Source organism: Neolamprologus brichardi, chromosome 10 (assembly GCF_056152115.1).
Source record: "Neolamprologus brichardi isolate AB-2024 chromosome 10, ASM5615211v1, whole genome shotgun sequence".
Taxonomy (NCBI): domain Eukaryota; kingdom Metazoa; phylum Chordata; class Actinopteri; order Cichliformes; family Cichlidae; genus Neolamprologus; species Neolamprologus brichardi.
The window spans coordinates 26,609,043-26,622,785 of NC_142113.1; the positions used below are offsets into that span (position 1 = coordinate 26,609,043).

At 38.7% G+C, this 13,743-nt stretch overlaps 1 protein-coding gene across 5 annotated transcripts in view; it reads right to left on the bottom strand.

Annotated features, from left to right (window-relative positions):
• ncam1a (neural cell adhesion molecule 1a) overlaps positions 1–13,743 on the bottom strand; it is a 263,949-nt gene that overhangs the window by 56,028 nt on the left and 194,178 nt on the right. For 3 of the 5 annotated variants that reach the window (XM_087847468.1, XM_087847466.1, XM_087847470.1), the window contains exons 5-9: positions 10,212–10,349; positions 9,273–9,390; positions 6,889–7,049; positions 6,138–6,280; positions 776–805 (exon numbers count right to left, since the gene is read on the bottom strand). In XM_087847468.1, coding sequence (XP_087703594.1) covers positions 776–805; positions 6,138–6,280; positions 6,889–7,049; positions 9,273–9,390; positions 10,212–10,349 — 590 coding nt within the window. The remainder of the gene's footprint in view (positions 1–775; positions 806–6,137; positions 6,281–6,888; positions 7,050–9,272; positions 9,391–10,211; positions 10,350–13,743) is intronic. The other 2 variants (XM_087847469.1, XM_087847467.1) reach the window with 1 other exon arrangement.

The following is a 13,743-nucleotide window of genomic DNA, read 5'->3' on the forward strand; positions in this document are numbered from 1 at the left end:
AGTGGACAATGCAAACAGAATTCTGTCAACCTTCTTTGTATTAGAGGTTGGAAAAAAACAACAACTCTCAAATCCTGGAGAAACAAAATCAAAACTCTCTACTTGGCTACATATGATCAGGGGCAAGAAAGACATTCTTTTTCATTTGGGTGAACTGACCTTGTGAGACCACAGTATAAATGAGGCCCCAGGTGACTGAATGAGGCAGCTACTTCAGTGTACAGTTGAAGCAAAAACATGCAGGCCCCTGGCCCATGACAGAAGGCTACACCATTAAAACCCATTCTGTTATTTGCTAGAGTTTGGTGAGTTAGAGTTAGTTTGCTCACAGCAGAGCAGACAGTGTGTGTGTTTTTTTTGGTGTCCAGCTGCTGATCAATCAACAATACAGATTTATCTTTTTTTTTTTCATGCAAAGTCTGAGCATTCACCACACTGTGCAGCAGGAAACAAAGAATGGAGCTACTTGGCCTACACCGAGATGCCTGCGTCTCACATGGAAATTTGTTGACAAAAATAAACAGTGATAAACTAATGGAGCAAGTCTAAATGTATACTGGAACTAAATGTATTAAATGAACTGTACTATGTGGCTATTAGTCTACACATTAAGTGCAAAACTAAATATGGTGCATATTAAATGTGGGCTGAATGATAACACTTCTGCTCTGCAAACAAAAACAAAAAAAAAGGTGGTGGGGGTAAAAGTGGTAGTCTATGATGCAAGTCTGGGCTAGTACATCTAGAATCAGGCTACGATATTTAGTAGCCATACCTCGTATGTGTCTGGTCGAGTCCAAGAGGCCTAGAGAGGACAGAAGCAAAGAGGCAAAGACAAACAGCGACACAGTGGAACAAAGTGAGCTTTTGGAAATGACCCACATAGAACGAATGCAGACTGGCTTCAATGTGCAATGACTGAATCTTTTAAATACCGTTCCATGGTTTTGTTTTAGATTGTTAAAGCAAAATCATGCAAATACATTGTTGCCAATTATTTTCCAGAATATGTATAAGCGCGTTATCTGTCTTTTAAATGCTATCAATCATAGTTTACTTTGTTTTTGCGACGCACAACATGTTAAAGATGGAAGTAGCCTCTAGGCATGAAGAGGTAAGCAGATTGCACATAATGACTTCAGTAAGCACTGTCCTTAATAAGAAACGCTCATGAAATATTCACATTTAGAGTAAAATAGGAAACAGGGGAATGAGGGATTAAAGGTGTAGCTACTTGTGGGAGAAAAGTTAAAAACTCATGAACGTGTATCCTCATTTTCTCTGATTACTTCTTGCTTAATCATATGTGATTTTAAAAATGCCAAATGGGAACAGCCAAATACTCAAAATGGGACTTAATAAACCCGTGGCTGACATCAGAGTGGTAAAGACCTTAGGCGCTCTTTCATAAACCAGAAGATTTCTGCATTTGTATTAAATCGGTGATGCCATCTTGCAGTAATGTAACTAGAATTTAAAAAACGACAGAATACCATATGCAAATATCAAGGGTAGTTACCGATTTGCCTTTCAGGCAAACAGCTGTGATTTTTTACAAGATTTCTAGAAGCGGGACTTGGCACTGTTCTGATGTTGTTTATGAAAACTACAGATTGGATTCAGCTGAATAATTTCATTCAAAGCTTTATTTATTATAATTAAACAATTAAGACCAATGATGTCATAAATAGATCATATCCCTCTGTTGATGTATTAAAGGCTAGTTGAACATTTGGCGTTGTCTAGTTCAAGGTTTTCTTGATGTGAAAATGACTGTTATGATGAGGGCCAGGCTTTCCAACTTGGCAATCAAGGAAGTAACAGAAATGGTCAAAATGCCAAACTCGAGCACATTTTCCTAGAGCTGCATGGGGCCAGTTATTAATTAATGTACTCTAATAAGAGAGAATTTGGAGGCACACTAAGGAAAACAAGGCACCGCAACTAATTATACAAGAACCACTACCGGCACCTAGGGACTTTGTTTCCTAATCAGCACATTTTCTCATCATGGCTTATGTATCTTGATTAACTCATTCATGTAAGTACAGAACATTGACTTCCACCACTTATCCTCTATTAATATAAACTACGTACAGATTCCTATCATGTGGTATAAATGTTCAAACCACAAAGACCTTCAGCTGAACTGAGACGATGTCTTACACATATGTTACACAATGACGCCATTAGCGGTGTTTTTCTCAAGCCAGCAATATTCAAAAGAAGAAGCCGAAGCCAGAAAAATTCGTGTTCTGTCATTGCACATCATTATGAATATGTCTGTGCTCTCGTACCCTGGCTGGTATGATGTGGAACTAGAATGTGAATGGAAGACAGAGCGTGGCAAACAGGAAAGTAATGATGAATGAAGATCCAATGAAAATTAGTGACAGCTATTACCAAATGATCAGCGGGATTTTCTGACTACAGCAACATTAAATCAAAATGTATCTGACAGTGATAGATAGGGAGGAGAGGGATGATGACAGCCTGTGAATAGAAGACATTCAGTGGCAACTGTGAATACGACATGCAAGTCCTGTCTTGCAGGTGGAAGATTACATTCAGAAAGTCGCAATACAGTCACGGCTGCCGCAGCTGATTGGCAGTGATAAATTGCACAGTTAATAGGAAAATATGGGAATATTTTAACTGACTCAAATGTACAAACTGATCATTTTCCAGCACAACCGGAGTGGTGAATGGATAATTTGCACAAGTTTGCCATTAAGTCTAAAATAAAATCCGTCTCAGTTTAAGAACAACTTATCGAGATGTCTGCATTACAAGGACCGAATAAATAACACATTCTTCTTTAGTACAATGTTGTTCAGAAACTACAATATCCTACAGTAGGGATGGGTACCGGTATCCGGTGCCATGATGGCAAAAAGGCTAAAATGACCAAAGACCAACTGTTTCCCACCAAAGTGGGAAACAGTTAAACATGAGAGGTTTTTGGACAAAGTTTGTGTTTTTTCCATTGTTTAAGCACTGCTTCCAGCCAAGATTGATGCCATATATGCCCCATAGCTGCAGAAAAGGCTAACATGGTTATCTTTTTACAAAAAAAACAGCTGAACATGAGAGGTTTTTGGACCAATTTTGTGTTCGCCATTCTTTAAGCACCAGTTTGAGCACCGGCACCGTTTCAAAAGTACCGGTTTGGCACCGGTATCGGATAAAACCTAAACGATACCCATCCCTATCATACAGTTTTTTCCATTCTTAAACACCTCATAGTTCCATATCCCCCCCATTATAGCACTTTGCTGTTGGATTGAAGGCTTACTTCATAGGATATAAAAGTAGAGTGGGAGCTTCAGCTTCAGGCTCCTCGTCAGTCGAACCAGCTCCCAGCTTAAATTTTGGACACACACTGTGTAAACTTTTAAATTAAATTTAAAAAGTAAAGCTTAAAACTTTCCGTTTTTGATAAAGCGTAACTATTTAGGACTCAAGGGTTTCTTGTTTGCGTCTAATCATTAGTTATTATTAATCTCTAGCTCTCTTGCACAGTGTGTCTTTTGCCCCGTGTCTCTCCCCAGTCGTAGCAGATGGCTGCCCCCTCGATGAGCCTGGTTCTGGAGTTTTCTTCCTGCTAAAAATGAGTTTTTCCTTCCCACTGCCACTAAGTGCTCGCTCATATGGGGTCATCTGAATGCTGGAGCTTTCACTCTATTACTGTGGGGTAATAGATAAACAATGATAAAAAGCACCTTGAAGTGACTGTTGGGATTTGGTGCATTATAAATAAAACTGAATTGATTGAAATCATCCTGCTGCTGTAAATACAACTGCCACATTTGGTGCACAGTCTCACAATAAAGTTATATTTTCTTAAATTAGCCATCTGAATGCTTAAACAACTGTATCAACGATATTTACAATTATTAGTATAGAGAATGTTTACAATATGACTAGAAGAGAGTTCGTCAGACAGTCATTACCGTGGTCTTTTTAGTTTTATATTATTCCACCAAAAATCAATAGTTCATTTCACAGAGATATATTTAATGTGAAAATGAGCTACATGGTAACTTTCAGACATAATTCATCACAATGCACCAGCTGACAGAGCATGTTAAATGAAGTAGGCCAGCATGGCCCAAAATACTGTGCAGCTGACTCTCTTATGCCCTGTGGGAAATAACAGGACAGGTGCTTCCATTGCATTTACAGTGTGTAGCTCCAACAGTAGTTCCTCTATTGTTCCTACATACCTGTGTCATTTGAAACATTTGAAGAACAACTGTGTCTGCTATGGCAGGACAACAAACATTGTTGAACTATTTTTGTGTGGGAACATATTTCACAGGAGTTACAATACCTCTGAACAGTCAAACAAAAAACGGACTCAGGGTTTTCATGCTAAATGCTGCTTGTAGTGACAGGGTACAGCTTATCTTATGCCTAATTAAACGCCAGCATATTGTTGGCAGGAACAAGAAAATGTGTGGTATACAAGTTTTATGCCAAATTGTGCTTTTTTCCTGTTATTCCACAGCAAATGTCCCAAGGCCAGCAACCAGTCTGCAACCCAGCTGTTCTGTGTATCAGGGAAATATGCAGTGTCCAACTTCAGTGCTTTTAGATGTAATATAAACATGTAGCAGTATGTAACGCAAGCTGAATCACAAACCAGTGCATGGAATGTTTTTCCCGAATCCAAAAACCTGGTGGAGGCAGCGAGGTAATTATCTTAATACTGTTTACTGCATTCACAGAAAATTACCCCTCTGAAGTGACTAATCTGTTTGCTGCTAGCACCATGTGCATTGTCAGAATAGACCGTTAAGATGGATTTTTCCAAAATTATACAATTTTAATGAGCTGATAAGAGCATAACAATGGACTTCGGATGAGACTCTCTCACTAGGCTGGCAACTGCCAGAATGCTGTGACCACTGTAATGGAGAAAATAAGGAAAGGAATGGTGTTCATAGCTTACACATCCTAAGAAGCCGTTTACCATATCCTATAAGCAAAGCTTTAATCCAGTGTTATCTCCAGTGCTCCTGAAGGACGTGAAGAGGAAAAACTAGGATATACGCCAAAGCATGACAAAGATGCATAACCCTTATGTGGCTGCTTTACTCATATCGTGTTCATCCTGGGAAAAAAAGTGCCCACTCGTTCCCAAAGTGGATTATCACAGTAGTTTGCCAGAGTGGCATAACTGGAATCACAACAATCTGATTCATAGCAATAATTAAGCTAATGCCAATTAAATCATTTTCACTTTGTTTTTTAAACTATTGTTTGATTTCCTGTGAATTTTAAAAGAGCACTTTTTATGGTAAATTCACAAAAAAAGGAAAGAAATTTCCATTAAAAGCCAATGAATAAAAGATGTAGCGTGTAAGATGCACTGTTAAAAACATGTGGGGAGACATGAGAAGTCTGCACTCTCTCTCCTCTATCAGTCACAATGTAAATGTACAAAAGCATTAAAGCAACTCGGGCTGTATAAGACAAGGCTGTCGAAAGTTCAGAGGGATCGTGAAGGCAACATCAAAACCTCATTGTGCAAAGTTCAAACTCATGTAACAATGAGAAATGTACTAAGCACTTTTAGCTGTATTCCCAGCACGTGGGTGGAGTTGAATGGCCAACTGATTAGTTATTAATGCCATGAGATGAAAAGTGATGGGAGTGAAAATAATTGGTGGGATTTCGAGGCTGAATTTAAAAAAAATGAAAGTCAGTGAATGGCTGACAAAATTCCTTAAAAATGTCCGTGTGAGTTTTTGAAAATTGAAATTGAAGCCTTTTTCTGAAAATTGTATTTAATAACAGCTGCCAACAAATCTGGAGAGCATGTGCTGTATTGTATATTACAGTGCAGGTCATAATATGTAAGTGGTAACAATTATGTGGAGGCTCTGTTCTAGCTTTCATCCACTTTATCTTTTCTGAATGACATTTTTTTTTTAAATTTGTTGTTTGCCATGTTGTTCCTTAAGAGCAGAAATGTTTTAGGCAAATTGCTCTAACAACTGTAGTTTAATTTTTTGGTACCTCTCTGTCATTAGCACCCCTTTTCCTAAAAACACTGGCTTTTTAAAACACGTCTATTAACTGGAAAAAAAAAAAAAAAGAGTTTCTGGTGCATGACTACACAGCAACTCTACCTGTTCTCCTTCAGTGAAGACCTTGTTTCCAAAACTCCAGGAAATTGTAGGTGTTGGGTCACCGGAAGCCTGACATGTCAGGGTGACTTGATCATCAAACTCCGAAGCAGTTTGGTTACTCAAGTAGGTAATGTTGGGTTGGACTAGAAGCAAGACAGAAACTGTTATTAGAATTGGTTTTCTAGACACATAAATGTGGGTACTTTTGGTTTAATGCTCCATCTTCAACGAGAGGCAGCGGGGTAATTTCAAATATTTAATCTGTTTCTTTTTTAACAGCTAATAGATGCTTGACATTTATTAACAGCTATTACTACTAATCCACCGGCCTTTTTTCTATAAACTGAGTTTGATAGTAGAGGCGGAAAAATTCTTAGGTTCAAATCACCACATAAACTCATCAGCTGCTGACAGATGAATATATGCAATCGAATGATCACGTCACTGTGAATCACACATTTGACATGGCCATTTGATCCATGGCTGATAGAGACGTTTCAGTATTACTGTGGCAAGGAATACAGAGTGGTTTCATACCCCACTGAGTTATAACAGAGCCACAAGACTACATAATTTCCTCATAAAGAGATACTGCACTTTATGTTTCACAGCTGCGTAAGGAAAAGCTGCGCAAGAGCGTGCAGCGAATGCTACAAAGTACAACAAAGAAATGTCAGAGATGATACAAAAAAAACAGCCGCCGTGTTCTTTATGCTAAGCAAACCATCAGCAAATGGAGTCATTTTCTTACCAAACACGCTTAGGCTGACTTCCTCCGTTTTCTCTCCCGCCTTGTTCTTGGCGATGCACGTGTAATCTCCTTCATCCACTTTGGTGACATGTTTTATTAACAATTCCGAACCATCGTCATTGAGGCTGTACTTATCGCCGTCTTCAAGGACAACACCGTTACTGTAGCAAGGGGAAAAAAAGAGGAAAAGAGAAGTGTCCGCGTCACATGCATTTACTTGCACAACTTGAGGAGCCTACGAATAATTTTCTAAACTCACCGACAAAGAACAGTTGGGGTTTTATCTACTGAAGCAAGCAGCTCGCAGACAACAAAGGCTCGCAGACCAAAAAACGCCGTCCTGTGCTCAGCGCTTCTAAGAACACCTCCAACATCGCCTCAGATTCTGTTTGCCTTTGGTCTCCCTTCAGCCTTGTTTTTAAGAAGGTCATACACCGATTGTATGATGACGATGCTTCTTTTAGATTTCAGAAAACACTCCTACTCTCAGGAGCTAAACTTTCACTTGAGGTTAGAATCTCTCTCTTTTTCTTTTTTCTTTTGTAGTGAATTAAGTGTTCGTAGACCTGGAGTAGCAGCATCGCTCCAGCAGCCAGACAGTGAATGACAGGCCTGTCAGTAACTAGAACAAATAGAGCTTTACCCCTATGTTTTTTTCACCGCCTCACACATCTATCCTCCCAACAACCTTCCTGTCCATCTTAACCCTCTTCTCTTAACGCCTGCTTCTTCCTCAGGATCACACATTAGATCTGCTGCATGAAAGACAGCTGTGAGCGGGATTCGAGTTCAGTCGTCTTATTTACTCATGCAGCAGCAATCATGCTTTGTCTAAAGGTTTCTCCTCACTGCTGCATTCAGACATGAATGATGCACCAAGAATATTAACGTGCACTGAGCAAACAGCTGCATGAAGAGAAAAAAACACGTTCGGGCTGACGTCCTCGATTTCGTCTCCCGAAAACATACATTTGCACAAGTCGGTGGTCATCAAACAAAAATATCCTATTCCAGCACGCACGTGCTCGGTGTATTGGTAAGCTAATGTTTAAAATCATTACTAACTCATAAAACCTCCTCTTTAATCACCAGAACTTACTCAATTAAACACATTTCAGGTACCGATTTTTGAACTACTACCAATTAGCGGTTGCTAAGATGCATATGCACTTTGTTTTCACTTTGGCTTATTCTGCTTGTTGACCTATTCATAATCCCTATAAATATATATTAACAAGTGTCATGTAAAAATTAACTTTACCAAAAGCAAGCCTGCATGAAAGGAGTCAGAGACAGAAGAATAAAGGGGACTGACTGGTAAGCTATGAACAGCAAAGTCACAAATCTGGTCTGGTCACTCTACTGCATGCAGAGATTTATTATTTCCTTATTATTACTGTGTCCAGCAGCTGGAGAGCTGGAGAAAAAACAACAGAGACAACCCGACAGCTGCCTCGGGTAGCGCACATCCTGCTAAAGGGTAGCCTCGAACTTATAAAAATGTCCCCGTTAAATTGCTGCTTCTTGCTGCACAAAAGATAAAAAAAACCCCGAGGTCCTTTTTGATTAGGAATGTTTGTAACTAATTGAACTGACCTGTAAATATAAATTGCAGCCATTAGCGTAGCATAACAAATTCCTAATTGCCATGGAATGAAGTTTCAGGAAGACTAATCTTACGCAGATGTAGCTCCGTCCTATCAACCCTTTATCTAGTAAGAGGCAAAAACACATGACTCATTTACCCTTTTACTGTGGAAGTTATTACAAGGCTTTTGATCATTGAGGTAAAAAGCCATCAGAATATCTCTCCATGTCATTGTGTCATAAAATGCACTGCTGAAGTGAAAAAGCAAAAGGTAGCGGTATATAAATCTCCCGCTCGCTAATGAATACTAATGAGTGTGACTTATAATGAGTTTCCATTGAAAAGCTGGAATTAATAAAAGCCCTCTATGTGCTTTAAGTACTAGTACACTGTATAGTGCATAGTTTGTCTTCCATTGCTCTGCTGCAAATATCATTCATCTCAGCTTAATCTTATCAGGCTGCTTTTACCTGCTTTGCAGATTGCCACTTAGAGAGGGGGGGGGGGGGGGGGGATCATTTGTATTGACTTCAGTGTTTCTTTTTGGTTTGTCGTTGAAGTTTTGGACCTGAGAAGGATTACTGTGCACCAAGCATAACATTTTGTAATTCATAATTATTCATTTCATTGCTCTAACTAATATTGCTTGTTTAGAGGTCAAGAACGAGACGAAAAAAAAAAGAATAAATAAAATGCTTCATTTTTTGTGGAAGCTCGAAATTTCTCCTGACGTGATCCGGGGTAAATCTGAACTCTGCTCGTCACAACAGCCAGATAACGAGATTGAATGACGTACTGTGCCCAAGTCACGGTGGGTTCCGGGAAGCCATCTGCATCACAAGCCAGTAAAGCTGATTTACCAACGTCTGCTGTAGCGTTGACTTCTGGGTGCCTGACACGGATGGTGGGAAGCACTGAAAAAAGATGCAAGATTCATTTGAATTTCAAGTAACTAATGTGTATTTATACATTATATTTAAAGAGATTCAAAACCTATAAATGATTTTATGACTTCTTTTTGCACATTCCATATAAAATTAACCAAACACTGAAAAAAAGACCCCTTTTTGGTTTGACTTGTTTTAAACAACTACTGAACCCACATGGTGATATGTAATTGTAGTAAAGTTTATCCAAAATGCACTTCAAGTTTCCTCCATTGAGTCGTGATAAAACAGACTGGACTTTTCAACATAGCTGAAATGACCATATTTCACACACATATAGCGATATTTCCCATAGTTACACGTCTATTTCTTAATTTAGTCAGAGGGTTTGAAAATAAAAAATCAATTATCCCTAAAAAACTACACAGTAGCTTTTAAGAAGTGATATTTCCTCAAGAAAATTGCCCAAAAACATTTTTTTTAATATATTTTTCAAAATTCTTCATCCTGATAGTTAAAGGACTTTGATATTTAAAAGCAATTTGGGGATAATGTTGCTACTAAAGGTCAGAGCATCTGCAACATTTTCTGAGAAATCCACAAATTTAAAACCAATTTCTCGTCATTCTGGTCCGTAGTTGTTTAAATATGTTTCTCTAAACCAGAAACTTGAAAAAGATGGCTAGATGATCTGACTAACTATCTAACTATCACTGGAGCAACAAAAAAGTTTTAAGGGTTTGAGAGCCATCTGGCTCATTACTGAACCCTGCTCTGTTAAGCCAAAACCACACATTGATAAACAGCAGGGCAGGCAGAGCATAGAAGGTGGCGTATACACTGCTTACCGTTAACAATGACCTTCATAGTCTTGAAGTCAATTTCTCCCCTGGCCATGACACGAGCCTCACAAGTGTAGGTGCCCTCATCTGTCTTTTTAATGCTGCGGATCTGCAGATGGCCATTATCCATGATCTTAAATCGAACTACAAAAAAAGGACAAAAAAGAACAAAGGTTCAAGATTGTGAAGATTACATTCTCAACAACACAGTGGGACAAAAGAAACTTATGATTTAATAAGTCTTCTATGAATTAAGAGATGATCATAAAATGAGAGCAGTGTGAACTGTATGGTTAAATGAAACACTGAGACAGGAAGTTGGGGCAAGATTAAGGAAATCCTTCCTGGTAATCAAATCAGATAAGAGAGCTTCATGACTCTCTGGCTACAGTAAATGTTTTAATCAAACCCTGACAAACTGTTGCAGCTCTAATTAAACAATGCACAGTAACACAGTGAGCTGTCTTAACAGAAACCTGGTGTTATTTTTCACACATTATTGAGAAAAACTATCCAGCACTTATTAAAATCCACAATTTAGACATTACAAAGGGGACTATTTTAATTTACTTTTTGTTGACGATCTGCATGTCATTAATTTTAGCAATGACTGTTGCCTAAATAAAGTGACGTGTTCTTCCTATCAAGTTTAAGGGTTATACAGTTTACTGAACAAACAATTCCACCTCAGTGACTCCACCACACCGCACCATCCATGGGAGTGAAAAATTTACATAGTGTATAAAAAATAAATGACTGAAATGTTGAAAAGCTTTTAAAGTTTAATCCAGGAGTCTAAAAGTTAAGAAGAAACAAAGCTTTTGTTAAACACCTCTTATTCAGGTAACCGTGACACATTTTACAAGGAAGAGTTACTGTTGGGATTTTTAACTCTGCAGCTTGCAGCTCAGGGTCAGGTCAGCGACTGCACTGAAGAAAATTGCATAAGCAGTTTTTAGTTTTCGGTGTCGGTTACAATTAGTGGCTTTTCCAGTGAAAAACACATTCCTTGACAAGAATCCAAGAACAAAGGCAGGCTTAACACAACAGTGTGGTGACTCCAGGCTCTCCAGCGGTCACCGAGGGAGGGGTTACTTTAAGGTTAAAATAGTCCCCGGTTCAAGTGTGAAACAAAACCCAGACTCCTGTTTTATGTCCAGCTCCCACACTAGATCCTAGTTTTTCACTGAACTTGCTAAGCCATGGCTGTTTTGAACCAATTTGGTCAATGCTCCTCCCAAGAAAGAAGCTATTGCCAGATTAAATGATTACCAAATATTGTACATGAATTTAGGCCCTCCTCATATTTTTGGCCAGAAGGGACCAAATGCTGAAAAGCTCATAATTTCATCTTACACAGAAGACAGCTTGGATTCACAGCAGCTACATTAGATTCGATTTTTGTGCCCTAGAGTTCCTGGCAAAATGTTCAGCAACACTTACTTATATGTTCGGTATGTGCACGCTCACAGTTTCCTCCACAGCTGAGCTAAACACCTTTGTTCTGTGTGCTTATTGGCAAAGCAGAAATGGTTCAAAACACAGGACAAACAACAGATAAAGGGATTATAATACCAGAAGAAGTTTTTATAGAGTGTTTTTTGATATACTAATGTGACATATGGATAAAATAGATGTTCCACAACATGTAACAATTACATCAAAGCTACATCTCTGATCACCCGTGCGCAGTGAGAACAAGACCCAGTTGTGTACATCAAACACCTCTAACTCCCGAAACACAAAATTCCTTTAGTAAGAAAGAGTTAGAGGTTAAAAATGTTGTTAAAATGTATGTGTGTATTTATAAAGATAAGAGTCTCCTGATAGCTGAGCTTTTTTTTTGTTTGGTTTTTTATGCGTTTCAGGATTTCCTGCTTCCAGTTTTTCTATTGTTGTGGGTTTATGATTATTATTATCATTGTTCTTGCCTCCCCACTGTTCCTCTGTAATGTGTTTACTATTCGTTGTCTTTTCTGTGTGATTAGGGTTGTTTCCTGCTTTACTTTAACAGTTAATTTTCTCTGGTGTTTCAATTCGGTTTTGAGCCTCTGTTTGTTTGATTTTTCTGCATTACTTTCATCTACATTTCCTTCCTCTGCTGTGTGTGTGATCCGCAATCGGTGTGCAGTGTATAAAGAGCCCTTTCCTTCTCTTTGTTGCATTGCCTGTGTTTTTTATGCTTCTTTTTCTCCTCTGTCCATTTTCTTCTTTGGATTCATTCTCTGGCTTTTCTTGGATTCCATCATTTTTCTTTTAAATTGTCTTTCATTATCTGTTGTTGTTTATATGAAATCATAAGCGATTAAAGCTCGCTTTTTGTTTGAGATCTCTTTCTCGCGTGTCCTGGGTGTGGGTCCTTAAGGCTGCACTCCATACAAAATCAGAGTGAGACATGAGGAGCAATAGTAAGATCTTATCACCTTGAAAGACAGTGGTTCCCAAACTTTTTTTGCTAGGCCCCCCTTTGTTTTACAAGAAAAATGTATTTCACACCTCAAACATTTAGTAAACAATTAAGCAAATACAAGTAAACTGCAATAAATTACAGGTAGTAATAAAATACACTACTAACTCTTTTACGGTACATCCACACCTATACGGGTATTTTTTCTTCCGGTTTTACATGGTTACATACACACACGCAGTTACTGTCCCTCCATTTAGAAAAGCAGAGGCTTCACGGTGTGATTATTTTACAAGTAGTTGTTTTTTCCTGTGTAATAATTTTCAACATTGCTATCAATACATTTTTCAAAAAATGCCTCTCTGTGCAAAATGGGTTTAAAAACATAAACAACTGTGGGATCCTGTTTGTCCGTGATTTAGACAGGGGGGACAAATCGTGGCAGGATCAGCCTGATATTATTTGTATCCCGGTGTAACTTTACTGTATAAAGAGTTAACATCTCCAAAATGTCAGGAGTAGTTAGTCATTACAACAAGTGTTTGTGAACTAAAATCAAGAATGTGGGATACTGTTTGTCCGTGATTTGAAGAGCCCAGCGCTGCTCCCGACGAAGGGAAAACCAATTTTGCAGGGGAGACCTACCTCGGCACTTGTGCAGGTGAAACCAAAGGGAAGATATGCTTCATTATATTTTATAGTCTTTGGCTTAGAATGAAGTTGGTTTGGAAACATATTCAGCTATGCTTCACCTCCTGCTTTGCGTTTGTGTGGGAGCCCTGTGCTAGCAGTGTCCAAGCGTTTTGTTTTGTTTTTTTCCCCTTTTCATACCGCGCCCCCCTGCAATGGCTCAGGGCCCCCCCTATGGGGCGGGCTCCACACTTTGGGAAGCTCTGCTGAAAGAGAAGGCATCAAATGTGTCTGGTATGACCTGAAGTCAGAACATGAGATGGAGGTGGTTTGCAAACTGTTTATGCAGCAATGATGGCCAGACTTAAGCAACTTTTGCTTTTGTGGCTGAACTTTACTTCATCATTGCCAAAACAGATGCTATGATTACGATTTGCAAAGTAACAAAAAAATCGGATCCTAAACTAGCAAATCTGGGTAGGTTTTATTACAGTTTTTTAG